Genomic DNA, 14434 nt, shown 5'->3' on the forward strand with positions numbered 1-14434 from the left:
TAAACTACATTTTTTGGCCTCTTAACACATTCTACTAGTGGAGTAATTGATGTCCCCAATTGCCCAATAACCCATTCTTTTCTCTGTCAAGCGGAAAATTTTTTAAGAACTCTTTGCTTTTGAGGTCAACGGTGGTTAAAAAAAACATGGCTGAAATCATACTAAGTGAATACAGGTTAAAACGCTAAGAACAATAGTCAGTGGTAAGAAAAAGTGCACCCTGTAAAATATGACTTGCCCACTCATCTGAAAAGTGTTTTAGGTCCAATCCAGTGAAACTCTTGCATGTAAAATAATTCAGAGGGTCACTCTAAGCTCTTATTTTGGGGAGGAAAATTCTGGTTGACACAATGCTGACCCAGTCAGGCCTTGTTGGATGTCAAAAAGTTTCAGAGACCAGCTCTACCTTTTAAGGTACTAAACAAACTAGACAACTCCGGTGGAACAACATATTCCTTCTGTATTGTATATTTCCTTGACCAAGTCAGCAGAAGTTGCCTGTAGAATCCAGAAGAGCACATGAGCTGAATACAAATAAATGGTTGTCATACTGGAAGTGCTGAGATTTTCTGTCACTGCTAAAAACAGCATTGAGCTACAGAATGAATACAAGTTTAAATTTGTCGATAATTCCAAGAAATTTTAAGACTTAATTGCGGCAGTTAAATTTACATGAATGGATTTTCAAGTGAAATTCCGTATTAAAGCAACTTGTAAAAGTGTACTTTTGGAATGATCTCCTGCCTTATAAAATTTAAAAAAATGTAGGAATGCCTTTGTGCTGATATCAGCAGGACAGCACAGTGACTTAGCATGTAGCACCAGTGCCTCTCAGCCTTACGGTCTTAGCAGTTTGGGCAAGGGTTCAAATGTGACTTCATCTGTGTGGAGTTTGCATGTTCCCCCATAACTGTTTAGCTTTCCTCTGGGTGCTCTGGTTTCCTCCCCCATGCATAGACACGGTTTTCAGGTGAACAGGTAAGTCTAAATTGCCCTCTGTGTGTATGACTGTATGATTGCCCTGCATCCCCTCATACCCTGTGCTTCTCGGATAGGCTTCAGACCGCTGCGACCTTGCATTGGACAAGCAGTTACGAATAATGAATGGATAAAAGAACAAACGAATGAAAGTGATATCAGTCATTGGAATCACCGTTTATAAACCTGGGTTTTATACTGCACTCCGTGATCTGATTTCTGTCATATTCATAGGTGTTTTATTGCAATAGTTAACTTTTTGATTTTTTTTCCCCTTTTTTTTTTCTCCTCAACAGACAGGACATTTGGCTATGGAGACTTTGCTTTCACTGACCTCCAAGCGGGCAGGTGACTGGTTTAAAGAGGAGCTAAGGCTACTGGGAGGACTGGACCACATCATAGACAAAGGTAGGGGATGCATCTCACCTGATGCCCAAGTTTCAGCTGAAATCCTTGTTACAGAGGAATGTCAAACAGATCAGATGAAAATGTCAGGGTGGTGATGATGTCTAGTGTTTTTTCTTTCGTTTCCTTGAACCAGGACAGTGTTTTATTGATGCTTGTGTCTCCGCTCCATAGGCATTTTAAAGTGGCTCTCTGCCAGTATAGTTTTTTTTAGTCCTAATACTGTGTTCTTTTTGTTGACACTGTAAACCCTGAAGAGTGGCAATTATCTTTGTGCTACAGTGAAAGAGTGCGTGGAAAATCTGAGTCAGGAGGATGACAAGGAGAGCCTGGTGGCATCACTGTGGGGAGCAGAGAGGTGTCTGAGAGTTCTTGAGAGCGTAAGTAGCTGAAATGAGGCTGTAGTGCAGCACAGGGGGTCCTCTTTGTTCTGTAAAAGATGATAAAGAAGACAGTCATATACCCAATTAGAAGTTTTGCACACCATTCCAGCACAAATCAGTAATCTTCACACCAGGATGCCTGGCGTGCAAGGGCACACTTGAGAGATGAGGGTATTCAGTTAGAGCGTTGGCATAAAGTTTTTATATATTGATTCTTTTTGTTGAGAAATCCAACACTTTTCACTTGCAGGCTTTTTGAAAAGTCTGTTTTGAGGTGCTTTACACTCATTTCAACTGTCCATCTGTCCAAACTTTTCAGGTAACTGTTCACAACCCTGAGAACCAGAGCTACCTGATTGCTTACAAGGATTCTCAGCTCATCGTCTCATGTGCTAAGTAAGTGAGTGCGACTGGTCTGAATGTATCATGGTCTGTACATGCTGCTCCCAGCAGCTTTTAAGATTGGCGGGATGAAATTCAGTAAGGAAAAAAAAAAAAAAAAAAGTCCAGATTAACTCTGGAACTCTGTTTTTCAGTTTAATTTTTAAAATATTGTTTTAAAATGTTTAGGTCATTGAATATCCACATGTAACTAGTGAATCAGTTAACTTTTTTGTGTGCTCTGCTTTAAACCTGTAATTAGTTTTTCAGCTGATTTTACTTATTTTGTCTGGCTGGTGCGCAGTATCTGTATTAGTGTCGTCTTCTCAAAATGATCTGTGACTCGTGTAGAGACAGCTGTATTTTGTGCCTTAATTACCACGGTAATAGATAATGCAATTACTGAGACTTTTTAAAATCCATGTAAAATGAACCCTTGCTTTGTCCGCTTTCAGCCTGCCTGAGAACACATTTGATGAGCACTGATCTGATATCTCTTGAAAAATTGTCTGAAAGCCACACCCTCCACAGACAGACAGACACACACACTCACACACACACCCCTTTCCTTTCAGCTCAGGCACCTTCAGACCCCATTATCTGTCACTAGCCTTGTCACAACAGCGCATCTGTTCGAATTCTTCCGCTACATAATGAAATTAGTGCACCCTGGGTTGGCCGGATCCGGGATTTCTAGTCCCCGGTGCAACTCCTCCCCCCACCCCTCAGTCCCCAGCCCAGTGAACTGAGCCTGCCCTCAGGAGGGAGTGTGGGAGTGCGTGTGCCTCGCCCGTTGGTGCCGAGGCCACAAAGACGCCTCTCAACACGCCCTCAGCTAGGAGCCCTAATTCAATTTCAGAGTCGGAGGGATGCGTTGCGCAGAGAACAGGCGCTCATTAAAGTTGCTCCCTCACTCCTCTTTCTCCCTCCTTCCCAATGAATGGACATGGTCTGTTTAATAAATAATGGCCTCCCATTATTTTAATCTCATTATTATCATACATAGCATGGGGGGCTGCTGGTGTGCACTGGTAACCTTTATCAACACAAATTTCTCTTCTGTTCCCTTTTGCTGCAGATGTTCTTATTTTGGATGGACACAACAATCGAACATTGTTATGCGCACCAGAACTTTAACATTGCCCAGCGCTATATGTTGAGTTCTCTGTAGTCTCGGGTTTTGCTGTGCGCTTTGTCTGTTTGACCCCCTTTGAGGTCACTTGTAGTCTATTTTTTGACTCGGTGACCAAAAAAATGGCTGCCGTGGGAGCTTCTCCTTCTCTACTTGTCTATTTCGATGGAAGCACCACCAGCATGGTATAAATGGTCCCCTCCCCACTTGATGGATACGTACTTAAGATGCATTCTGGTTCCCGTGATGCTGCCTATCGCTGTCCCTCCTGCTTGGGACAGTCCTGTCCGTCTGTGGAACATGCACTTGTATTTCCATTTCCTCTGACTGCTGCCCGAGCCAGTGTTCCAGCACTGGATCCATTGGCGTTGTCGCTGTGTTTGTGACACGCTGGCCCGGCACCCGTTGTTTTAAATCTGTCACGGCGAGGTTGCCCATCTGACCCTCCATTTGACGGCAGCCCCGACTCCTGTCTCCACAGGGGTCTGCGGCACTGCGAGGAGATGATCCAACGCTATAGCAGGGAAGTGAACAGCAGCCTGTCCTCAGCCGGCACAGCGTTGCCCCACTGCAGCTTCAGCAACGTAGGCAAGGCTGTGGAGGACTGCATGCGGGCCATCATTGGCGTGCTGCTCAACCTCACCCATGACAATGGTGAGTTTGCACATTGTGTGCCTTTTTGTCTCTTCCCCTCCTGGTCTGGACGGCCCAGCTAGAAGTTTTTCTTTCTACCTTCTCCCGCAGCTAGATGGCACAGCATTATTAATTACTTATTTATTCAGTTGCCCAGCACTTTAAAATTTACTAATTACAATAATTCACCCATTTGTACAGCCAGGTAGTTTTTACTGTATCAATTTAGCATCAAGGGTACTACAGCAGATGGAATTCAGACCTGGGTCCATCTGGGCAAGGTGGTGACTCTAACCACTATGCTACTTGCTGTTCAATGACTTTAAACCATTGTAAAAGAAAAGTTAAGTAAAGCGTGTGCTTTTGATGTCAAATTTCTCCGTTCTTTAATGATACTAAAATGTGATCAGAAAATCCTGCAGTTCTGCTTTTTAGGCAACCTAGTGTTATGAATTTTTTTTGAGAATCAAGAACCTTTCTTAAGAGATGCTTTTGATTGGGTGTCCCTGCAGAGTGGGGAAGCACAAAAACAGGTGAGCAGGAGGACCTCATTGTGACAGCGCTGAACTGCGTACTGAAGGTCCCACAGTACTTGCCACAGGAGCAGCGGTTCGACATCCGTGTGCTGGTGAGCTGCTGGGATATCTGCTGTTTTCTTGGCTTTTAAAAGAGCGCTCAGAGTGGGAGATATGGGCAAACATGCTGCATAGTTCAGTATATGACGTGTAAATCTTCTCCCAGACATCTTTTATGACACATAAGACTGCAGCCTTACTGCTCTCTGCAAAACTTTCAGAAAGCATGCAGTTCTTTGCTGAACCGCTGTATTGATTGCCTAGGACATTCTCCACAGTGTTGTGTCCAAGCCTGTTGGGGTCAGTCTGTAAGGCTCTGGGTGTGTGAATGAGTGTATGTTTGCACAGGGCCTGGGACTTCTGATCAACCTGGTCGAGTACAGTGCCAGGAACCGGCACTGCCTGGTGGAAATGCAGCTGGATGCCGCCATGCCCTTCGACTCAGTGTGCCTGGGCGAGGGAGAGGAGCTGAAGACTCAGGGCTCCTTGAATGCTATTGCTGTCCTGGTGCAGGTGGGTCCTCTGTTAATCAGGCGCGAGTTGCTTGATCGTCACACTGTAGGTGAGGAGGACTAGTTTTGGGCAGTAAATTTGAGACTCGGTTTCACACTTTTCACTCTGTGCAAAACTGACCTTGCTCTTCGGTCCACAGCTCTTCCTCCAGCGGGAGCGAGCGGCAGTGCTGGCTGAAGCGGAGACAGACGAGTTCATCAACGATGCTCCCAAGGCCCAACTGGACCAGAGTGGCGAGTGGCAGGAGACGTCCGGGGAAATCCAGTGGGTAGCATCCGAGAACAACAGCTCCGATGAGAAGGGCAACGAGGACAAGAAGGAAGAGGAGGACGAAGAGCTGGACCTGAACAAAGGTAGAGGAAGCTAAGAGCTCTGTCCAGAACCGTTTAGCACCTCGTGTTGAAATTTTCAAATGTATTTATTCTGCACAAAGTCCTCCACCAATGCATTCTTGAACGCTGCCTTTCACCTGTGTATTTTTTTTATGTGATTAAGTTTGCCCTTAGCTCACCACTTTCAGTCCTTGAAGGTGAGGACAGGAGCAGTTTGGCTGCTGTCAGGTACTCACCTCTGGCTCTTTTGCATTCGCAGCTCTGCAGCATGCCGGGAAGCACATGGAGGACAGCATCGTCGCCTCGTACACTGCACTGTTATTGGGCTGTCTCTGCCAGGGGAGTCCTGTAAGTCCCAGCTTCTGCCCCCTCTCTAGGGCATTTAAACTGCAGCACATCTCTCAAGTCTTCTGCTCATTTTTTTCTTTAAAAATTACTGCTTTTGAAAGCCATCACAACCTTTGTACTCCAGGCTGCGCCATCTTGTCATGAGCCCACATCATCGTTGAGCTCTAGGAGCGAGCATCACGTCCCAACGTTCATCACTCCCAAGTCGAATTCCTTTTTTTTTTAATAACACTTTGAATTGGGACTTTTAAAATGACATCAGTCATCTTTCAGTTTATTGGGTTTTTGAGCAGTACTGAGTGTTGTCATTGGAAACTGCTGATTTTTAGGCCAACTATTAAAGAAATGAAAACCTGTTATGTTCTGGAGGCTTTAATGGATATCATATAGATGATATTTGCAGTCATATGCTCCCTAGAGATTTTTTTTTTGTTCTTCATTTACAAGTAATGGACTTGTGATATTAGTTTATGATTGATGTCTCTAGATATTACTTTTTACTCAAACGAAATCCAGCAGGCTGCTGAGTTGTTTCTCTGTTCTTGATATTAAGGTCATACTGCAGATTCCTCATGTGAAACCTCATTCAGCCATTGCCAAAGTAGTTCTGATATCTAATCTATAACAATAAATTAGGATCACTTGACTTAGTCATTTATCCCTGAATAGAAATTGAGAATTAACTTGTCTGTTTTAACTTTGCTGTATACTTTGTTTTAAGTGTGTGTGTGTGTGTGTGTGTGTGTGTGTGTGTATTGCATTAGCAGTGAGGGGCAAAGTTTTATGAAGAAGTTTGTAAAAGTCTGGTACGATGTCACATTTTTTTCTCTTGTCTTTCAGATGAATGTGACTACTGTGAGGGAAAACTTACCTAAAGGGGATTTTTCAATAATGACAGAAATGCTGAAGAAATTCTTAAATTTCATGAACCTTACGGTGCGTATACGTGCTTTATGTCTCACTGTGTCCCCTTTTGGAATTTGCACAGCCACCCTGTGTCGTACTGTTAAGCAAATATCCTCAGCACTTGTGAAGCTCTGCTCAGTCAGTCGGTTTCCTGTCCAAGTTCGGTACAAATGTCCTTTTTCTACCAGTCCTCGTTGCGTGGAGTATGGAAAGCATCCATGCTAACACACTGTTCCCCCTCTGCAGTGCGACGTGGGCACCACGGGCCAGAAGTCCATCTCTCGGGTCATTGACTACCTGGAGCACTGCTAACAGCTCGACCGGCTTGCTACGTCACACAGGATAAAGCTGGAACCACTTTCCCTGAGAGAGAAGCCACCTGTCACAGCACAGCGGCAGCATCATCGGTGGCGTCTTTGTTGCTTTACACAACTCTGGGCTTACCCCCCCCCCCCCCCTTCCATGTGAGCCTAGTAACATTGTTTCTGCTCTTTTGTTTCTTTTCTCACTCCCTCCGGGTTCATTGATTGTTCAGTTCAGATGACACATGTTGGAAGCTGTATGCACTCATTGTCATCGTCCCCCCCCCCCCTTTTTTTTTTTTTATTTAAAAAACCATTCCGAGTGGCTGTTCCATGTATAGGTAACTGGTAGATCACAAAGGCTTCATTAAAACTAGTTCATAATTCAGAATGGAAGCTGACCTTTGTGATGTGTGATTTGAGTTTGCTCTGCTGTAGAAAAGGTTCCCCCTCACGCTTCATTAGGTTTCAGTGCTGTTCTGGGTTGCACGGTTTCCCATATCCGTGTTTAGCCCTACATGCTACTTCAGTGCGCAGTTCCAGAAGCGGAACTTACGGGATTGAAATGAATGTGTTTTTAACTTTTAAATATTTTTACCAGTATGTTTTATGTTTTAAGTAGTGCAAAATGCAGTGTTCTCTACTCCCCTCCTCTTCCCTCGCATTCGCTTTCTGATCCGAGCGCCTGTGTGTCTGCAGTACCTGCTGTTTCACAAATTGTTAGATGCAGAACAGAAGGTGCCTGGAAAGTGCTCCGCCCATTGGTGGAAAGTTACCCTGGATCTGTCGTACCAAAGTCATTTAGTGTTGCTCATGTTTCTTTTTTAAAAGCCCATCCGTGACCAGAATGCAATGTCACATGTTTTAAGTAAACTGTTTTTTTTGCATCTCCATCTTTTCGAAAAATAAATAAAAGTGTATTATAATTGCTTGTTCACTGTAGCACTCTTAGCATCAGTTCCAAGATCTTGTGTTTTTTAGACACACACTGTTGGCCTCGCACTCAGAGGTTCTGTCTTGTCAATGCTTTTAACATGCAGGATGCCATAAGTGATGTTTATTTTGTTGAAGCATCTGCATGACAAGTTGTACAGAATGAAAGGAGCACAACAGATGGAGCTGGGTGTAAACCTGCGCAGCTGTGCATTACAGTGACACACAGCCTGCCACCGTGGAGTGGTGTGTGGGAAGGAAATCCCATCCTTTCCATCAGGTTCCCTCCCCAAAGAGGAGAAAGGTGCCCAGCCTGCAACGTGTGAGGAAAACACAAGTTCGCGGTACAGAGAGTAGGGAGTGCGAGCAAGGAGCTTGAGTGTGAAGCAGAGCTGGTTAGTTTTTGTCTCTGTCCATCAGTTCAGGTTCAAGGGTTTACCAGTTGCTCTGCTCTGTATATACGCTGGTGAATGAGGCAGTAAAGTTTTTTTTTTCCCTTCTTTTTTTTCCTTCGCAACAGAACATGCAATTTGAACTGTGGTGGCGAGTATTTCCTCTTTAGTTCAACTACAGCAGGACTGGAAGAAAAATTCAGATTTTCCATGTTTGAAATAAAGCACTTGATTTCTAAAGGAATGAATTGCTCATGTCCTCATAGTCCTATAGACCACTTTGACCCGCCAACCATCTGAACCAGAAGTGTAGCTGAACCTTTTGTCAAGTATCAGTATTGTTTTTTTTTTTTTTTTTTTTTTGTATATATGCGTTAGTGACACGTGGGCATTACTTTTCATTTTGCAAGCAACTCCGATTCACCTAGATGTGTCTCCCAATAATGCAGCAGATGCATTAGTTTGCTGTCCTCACGTTCGTTCTCCTGCGTAAAAGAGACTGAGAGCACAGCTCTTTGCTCCGGGAGTTCTTCATACGTTTAAAACCCAACACACCACAAGTAGAAAGGAAATTTAGGAGGGATGTTTTGTTCAAGGGATTATTCACTTTGCATGTCCTGAACCAGAGCATAGTGGGTTTTTTTTTTTTTTTTTGGACTTTTTCGTATAATTAAACTTTGTGTTGCTTCCATGCTGAGGCACAAACGTGGACAACATTAAAACCATCAAAGTTAATTTTAAGCATAAATTTTGAAAAAAAACTAAGGAACATTTCGCCAGCTGTTAAGCTTCTTGTATTCTTTCAACTTTGGGCCAATGCAAGCCTCAGCAAGAAGCAGTTACTTTTGTTTTCTCATTTGTAAAACTGAGGTAAACTTAACGTTTACGGGAGGTAAATCTACAAATTTGAAAATGAACAGAATAACAAGATGTAAATACTTAATGTAAATACCAGCAATTGGAAGTTGGAATCGTAGACTACTTTTCTGAATTCAATCCTATTTTTATTTTATACAGTTTCTCAGTTGTGTCATTTGAAGTACAAAATAAAGTATACAAAGCCAACTGCAGGAAAATCTTTGTACCAATTTCGAGAATTATGTCTTTGATTACCTGTACATACTTTTAACTCCAATAAAAATTGCTACTTTCAGTACAACGCATCGTTTTTACCTGTGACTCATTTCGTTGTTTTTTTTTTCCCCAATTGTATTTTTTCCTCCAATTTGTGATTTGGGACAGTTGGGTTCCATCACAAGGACCGTAAGTGGCGGCACGGTGGCGCAGCGGGCAGCGCCGGTGCCGCACATCCGAGTTCCCGAGTCTACGTAAAGTTAACCACGTGTCTCTGTTCGAATGTTACAAAGAATGTGGACAGTTGTAGAAAAAACAATTTTTAAAAAAAAAAAAAAAAAAAAGCTTATGAATCAAGTCTCGCAAGCATCTTTACAAACAAAGGAGATCCTCATCCCATCCTCATCCCATCCTCATCACTTGGTGCCACTTGGTCTCTGCCACAGGTTTATGAAGTCTTTCAGATGCGTTTTCAGCCCGTCGCTGTCCGCTCCCCCCTCCGTCCTGCCGCTCGGGGCCTCTTTCCCCCCCGGCTCCTGGGACCGGGGGTCTCCGGCCGGGCCCCCCACCTGGGCGCAGCCCTGCAGCAGCTCGCTCAGCGTGGCGATGTAGATCTGCGCCATCTGCAGCGTCTCCGACTTGGACAGCTTCTTGTCGCTCTCCAGCGTGGGGATGACGCTCCGCAGCCGGTCGAAGGCCACGTTCAGCCCCAGCATCCTCCTCCTCTCCCGGGCGTTGGCGGCCAGGCGGCGGCGCCTGTGTGCGCGGTCTGTGGCGCCCGCCTCCTCCTCCTCTTCCTCCTCCTCTGCCTCCGGCTCCGCGTACGCGCTCGTGCCCGGCAGCCTGAGCGCCCCCGGGGCCCACGGGCTGTGCACCAGCGCTTGGACCGTTGTTGAGCCGCGCGGCCAGTCGGAGCTCCTGTGATGCGCGCTCCCAGCGTGCCTCGCCGCGCACGGCGCTGTCACACTCCTGCGGCGGGGCATCGCTTTTTAATGTGGACGCAAAAAAAAGTGCAATCGTCTACTTTTGTGGTTGCGGGAGCCACGCTTTTAAAGTTTTTCGGGAAGGGGGGGGGGGGGGGGGGCGCTGTGTTGACAAACGCCAGAAGCGTGTAAGAATGCGGAGGGGCGTGGAGCAGGTCGTGTGTGCTGGATGAGGACCCCAGGAAGTCCATTATCGGAGTTCATCAAAAGTGGATTATGTCCATGTGAGTGATCAGTGCGCGCACGCGCTGTGGACGCGCCGAGACCACCCGTTCGCACCCCGGTCAGCGGCCCGTGGAGGAGTGGAGGAGTCGGGGGGGTTTCAGGAGAAACCCGCTCGCAAAAGGCCACCTTTCTGTGTGTGGAAGTCACTTTGTTCCGTCACTTTGTTTCCAGTTTGAAAATACAGAAGGGCGTCATGCGTTTATAATCCATAACGCAGCCGAGGCGTTACTGGTAACAGGCTACGGAAAGGGGTCGCTTCGGATGCCGGTGGATCGGGACCAAATTCTGTCTCCGAGAATTTCAGTAAATTACAGCCTCATTTATAAGACATGCTGCCGTTAAACGCAAATGAGTTATATAATTATGTATAAATAATTGCTATTCGTCTTTTTGCCCCCCGTCTTGCTGCAATGATAGACGTTTGAATGCCATTAATACGGAAATATTGAAATGAATATAATTGTGTTTAAAGCGTTATTTCGGATTTTCTAAATTATTATTGCCAAAAACAATAATATTGCAGTTGGAAGAAGCACTCGCACGATCGGGCGTTGGAATTATTTTTAGTCTTTATTACTGCATGGTAGCAATATTATTTGTTCATTCGTTTTCAGTAACTTTTGTCCAATGTAGGGGTCGCACAGACATCATCATCACCATAATAATAATCATAATTAGTAGTAGTAGTAGTGGCACAGTGAGTAGCGCTGCTGTCTCACAGCACCTGGGTGGTGCAACAGAACATGGGTTCGATCCCCACTCACTCTGTATGGCGTTTGCATGTTCTCCCTGTGTCTGCATGGGTTTCCTCTGGGTGCTCTGGTTTCCTCCCACAGTTCAAAGACATGCTGTTCAGGTTCCCCATAGTGTGTGAATGACAGAGAGAATGTGTTCCACTGTATGGATGAGTGACCCAGTGTAAGTAGTGTATCTAGCAGTGTAAGTCACCCCGATCAATAAGATGTGTGGGCTGGTAACACTAAACAGAGTTCATTGTAAGTTGCTTTGGAGAAAAGTGTCTGCCGGATAAGTAAATGTATTAATAATAATAGACAGGCTACTGAAGATTTTGTGAGGTCAGTACAGTTTAGTCAGTCATGGCGGGGGGTCCCTGTCTGAGGAGCCCCCCCCCCAAACTAACGGGCCCATGTAGAGTAATTGGCAGCTCATATCCGCCGCGCGCGCTCTAATCCAATTAAGCGGCGCTCACAAAGCAGTGGGGTCGCCGCTTTCAGTAAATTAAATGTCCGACTCGCAGCCCCCCCCCCTTTTTTTTTCCCCCCCAAAAGTGGTCTGTGACACCCTGTCACGTTAGAAATAATGTGGTGGGGGGGGGTGAGTATTCTGCTCTCACACTTCTGGCACACTTGGACTATTAAAGGTAATGAAGCGTCTCAATGAGGAGCGCAAACAGCACAGAGCGCAGAGGCGGGAAAAAAAAAGAGGGAAAAAGAGGTGGAAGAAGCTGCGCTGAGATCAAAAAAACAGACACAGTCCCCCCCACCTCCACCTCCACCTCCACGGGCAGCCCAATTTGGGGTGGGTGTGCGTGTCCGCGTGGGGCAGAAACGACGAGGAGCGAGCCCAAGTCGGAGGGAGCGGATTAGCGCGGGAAGGTGGAGCGCGAGGCGCTCCGTCTTTTTAGAGCGTGCCAGCGCAGATCAGCCCTCGGTGGAGCCACCTGCCAACGTGGCCGCCGCTTGTCAGCACACATTAGACTCGGCCGAGTGTCACAACCTGCGGGACGGCGGCGGACACAAAGCGCCCAAGTAATCCCAGTAATCGTTTTTTTTTTCTTTTCCCCCCGAGGCGCAAAGGGCGGCGTACACACACGTTCCGAAGACAAATATGTAAATTCGCCTCAGTTCGGGTCGCTCGCTGTATCCTGTCAAGTGAATCTCGTGCAGCGCGTCACGCTCACCGCCTATTATTACAATTGATAATTTATTGCTTGGCTAACGGTGTGACTTCTCGAGGGCACTTTTACTCCGTGCTATTAATACACTGTGGCGTTTCATAAACAAAATTATGACTTTAATGAGAGCCCTGATGCCGTCGAATGGCCTCGACTGCATCTCTGTTGCCCCGTGTGCCCACGCGAGCATGGTCTCGAGGGACGAGCACAGGAAGCAGCTCTCCCGCTCTCAGGTACCTAAATCTGAGCCCCAAAGGCAGCTGCGCAGGCGAGACACGAGTAGTTCGACCGTCGGAGACTAATACGGGAAACTAAGACTTAAGTGATTTTACATATGACAAAAATAGGCCCGGCAATGAACACGGTGCGGCGCGTGAGCTTCGAGAGCAGCGGCTGTTCGAAATGGCTGGTGCTTGAGCTGCTGGCACGTTGGGAAATAAATAAATAAATAAATAAAAAAACAAACAAAGAATAACGTGGTTAGAGGAACAGTCCCAATTGCTGGCAGTGAACACCGTAAACGCGGTAAAGACGCTGTTTGGAAGCGAATCCTAAAGCGGAGCGCATGCGCAAAAAAGACGCAGGATGAGGAGAGGGGCAGAACCGTGCAGCTTTGAGCGCTGGACGGAGGAAAGGCGGCCCTGGTGAGCTCTCTTTACTCTCTCTCTTCCATCCGGACAGGTTCATGTGTGTTGGAATGGAAAGATCATGGATCCCTCCCGCCTGGGTTGTGTGGCAGCCGTTAATGATCATGGTGGGGGGGCACTGGGACGGGCAGTAAGGTTGGTGGTTGTCATATTCCAAGGTGATGAGGCCTCTTTGCGCGAGCGCACACACACAGCATTTTGTTTCAAACGCCAGGATTAATCCCGCATCTAAATATGCACAGACAAATAAATCGTGGTATATTTATTTTTTAACAAAAAACACCCAAAATAAGGTGTGTTATGTGGGGCCTTTTTTTTTTTTGTTTAAAAGCAATGCTTTGCCCACGTGACAGGACTATTGGCAACAACTTGAACTAGTTTTCGCTGCGCGATTTACATTCCCTTGGATGAACGATTTCTCAGAGCGCCCTCTACTGGCACTACTGGATAAGGGCAGCCGGCTTCCCAGTCAGTCCATGCAGGCCTCGAATTCTCTTTTTCTATATTTCCACACACAGTGTGTGTATATTTCCATTTGTTCATTGGCAGGTGTACAAGTCCAAGAAAAATACAAAAAGTTCATTATACCAAGAGGAGGAGCGATTTGAGTGCAAACACATCATTCTTGAGCACAATTTGTCACATGCTACCATATAAACCAGTGTGCATCTGGGGTTCTTTAAAATTATTAACAGATACCACAGTATATGTTTATGGGACACACAGAGGTCAGGAGAGGTGTGAGCCTGAAAAAGATGTGCAGACCATTCTTAAAGGTAGAAAGAGATTCAGCAGTTCTGAGTGAGAGCCAGAACCAAGAACCGTTGGGCTTTTGAGTTCGGACCTCTTGGGCGTAGGACTGCCGAGCTGGCGGAGGAGCATATCCATCTGGTTGAGGTGTAGCAAGTGATCAGGTCTTGTAGGTATTGGGAACCAGATTCGTTGATTCCGTTATATGCCATAACCAGTGTTGAACTTGATGCTGACAGCTACAGGAAGCCAGTAGAGAGACATGATGGGGGGGGGGGGACATGGGAATGCTTTGGCGATACAAATTGAAGGAACACACAGTGGATTGCTTCATCCCAAAGCTTGTAGTTATTACGTTTCTTGGTCCCTCCACAGAAAGGCATGTAGTTTTTCGGCTGTGATTTTCAGTTATTCCTGTAGGATTATGAACCAGCTCTGAACAGAAACACATTTGTGATCCTGTACAGTTTTTTCCAAGGTATTGTATGTCAAAAATGGTAATGTCTTGATGATAAACACTACTATATATGATGTTAAGCACTCGTATATATGAATTTTGCTGCAGGTTTGGATCACATCTCGTAGCCTTAGACAAGCTCTTGTGGCAGACTGAGTAACTATGTATTT

General features: G+C 45.8%; 2 protein-coding genes across 2 annotated transcripts in view; one reads left to right on the forward strand and one right to left on the reverse strand.

The window, feature by feature from the left end:
• The window catches only part of waplb (WAPL cohesin release factor b), a 34175-nt gene extending 24813 nt beyond the window's left edge, over positions 1 to 9362 (forward strand). The window contains exons 11-20 of the mRNA XM_029248755.1: positions 1275 to 1386; positions 1666 to 1763; positions 2086 to 2162; positions 3761 to 3933; positions 4425 to 4540; positions 4836 to 5000; positions 5140 to 5353; positions 5592 to 5680; positions 6521 to 6616; positions 6833 to 9362. Of these exons, the coding sequence (XP_029104588.1) occupies positions 1275 to 1386; positions 1666 to 1763; positions 2086 to 2162; positions 3761 to 3933; positions 4425 to 4540; positions 4836 to 5000; positions 5140 to 5353; positions 5592 to 5680; positions 6521 to 6616; positions 6833 to 6898 (1206 nt within the window). The 3' untranslated portion in view covers positions 6899 to 9362. The remainder of the gene's footprint in view (positions 1 to 1274; positions 1387 to 1665; positions 1764 to 2085; positions 2163 to 3760; positions 3934 to 4424; positions 4541 to 4835; positions 5001 to 5139; positions 5354 to 5591; positions 5681 to 6520; positions 6617 to 6832) is intronic.
• A 338-nt stretch (positions 9363 to 9700) lies between these two features.
• Positions 9701 to 10292, reverse strand: atoh1c (atonal bHLH transcription factor 1c). The gene has a single exon (XM_029248947.1). It carries the CDS (start codon positions 10268 to 10270, stop codon positions 9704 to 9706), a length of 567 nt encoding a protein of 188 aa, XP_029104780.1. The 5' UTR covers positions 10271 to 10292; the 3' UTR covers positions 9701 to 9703.
• Between the last annotated feature and the right edge of the window lie 4142 nt (positions 10293 to 14434).

The sequence above is a fragment of the Scleropages formosus genome, chromosome 24 (assembly GCF_900964775.1).
Source record: "Scleropages formosus chromosome 24, fSclFor1.1, whole genome shotgun sequence".
NCBI classification, from domain to species: domain Eukaryota; kingdom Metazoa; phylum Chordata; class Actinopteri; order Osteoglossiformes; family Osteoglossidae; genus Scleropages; species Scleropages formosus.

Coding starts and splice junctions, on each gene's coding strand:
- atoh1c (XM_029248947.1), bottom strand. CDS start 10,270: ATGCCCCGCCGCAGGAGTGTGACAGCGCCGTGCGCGGCGAGGCACGCT.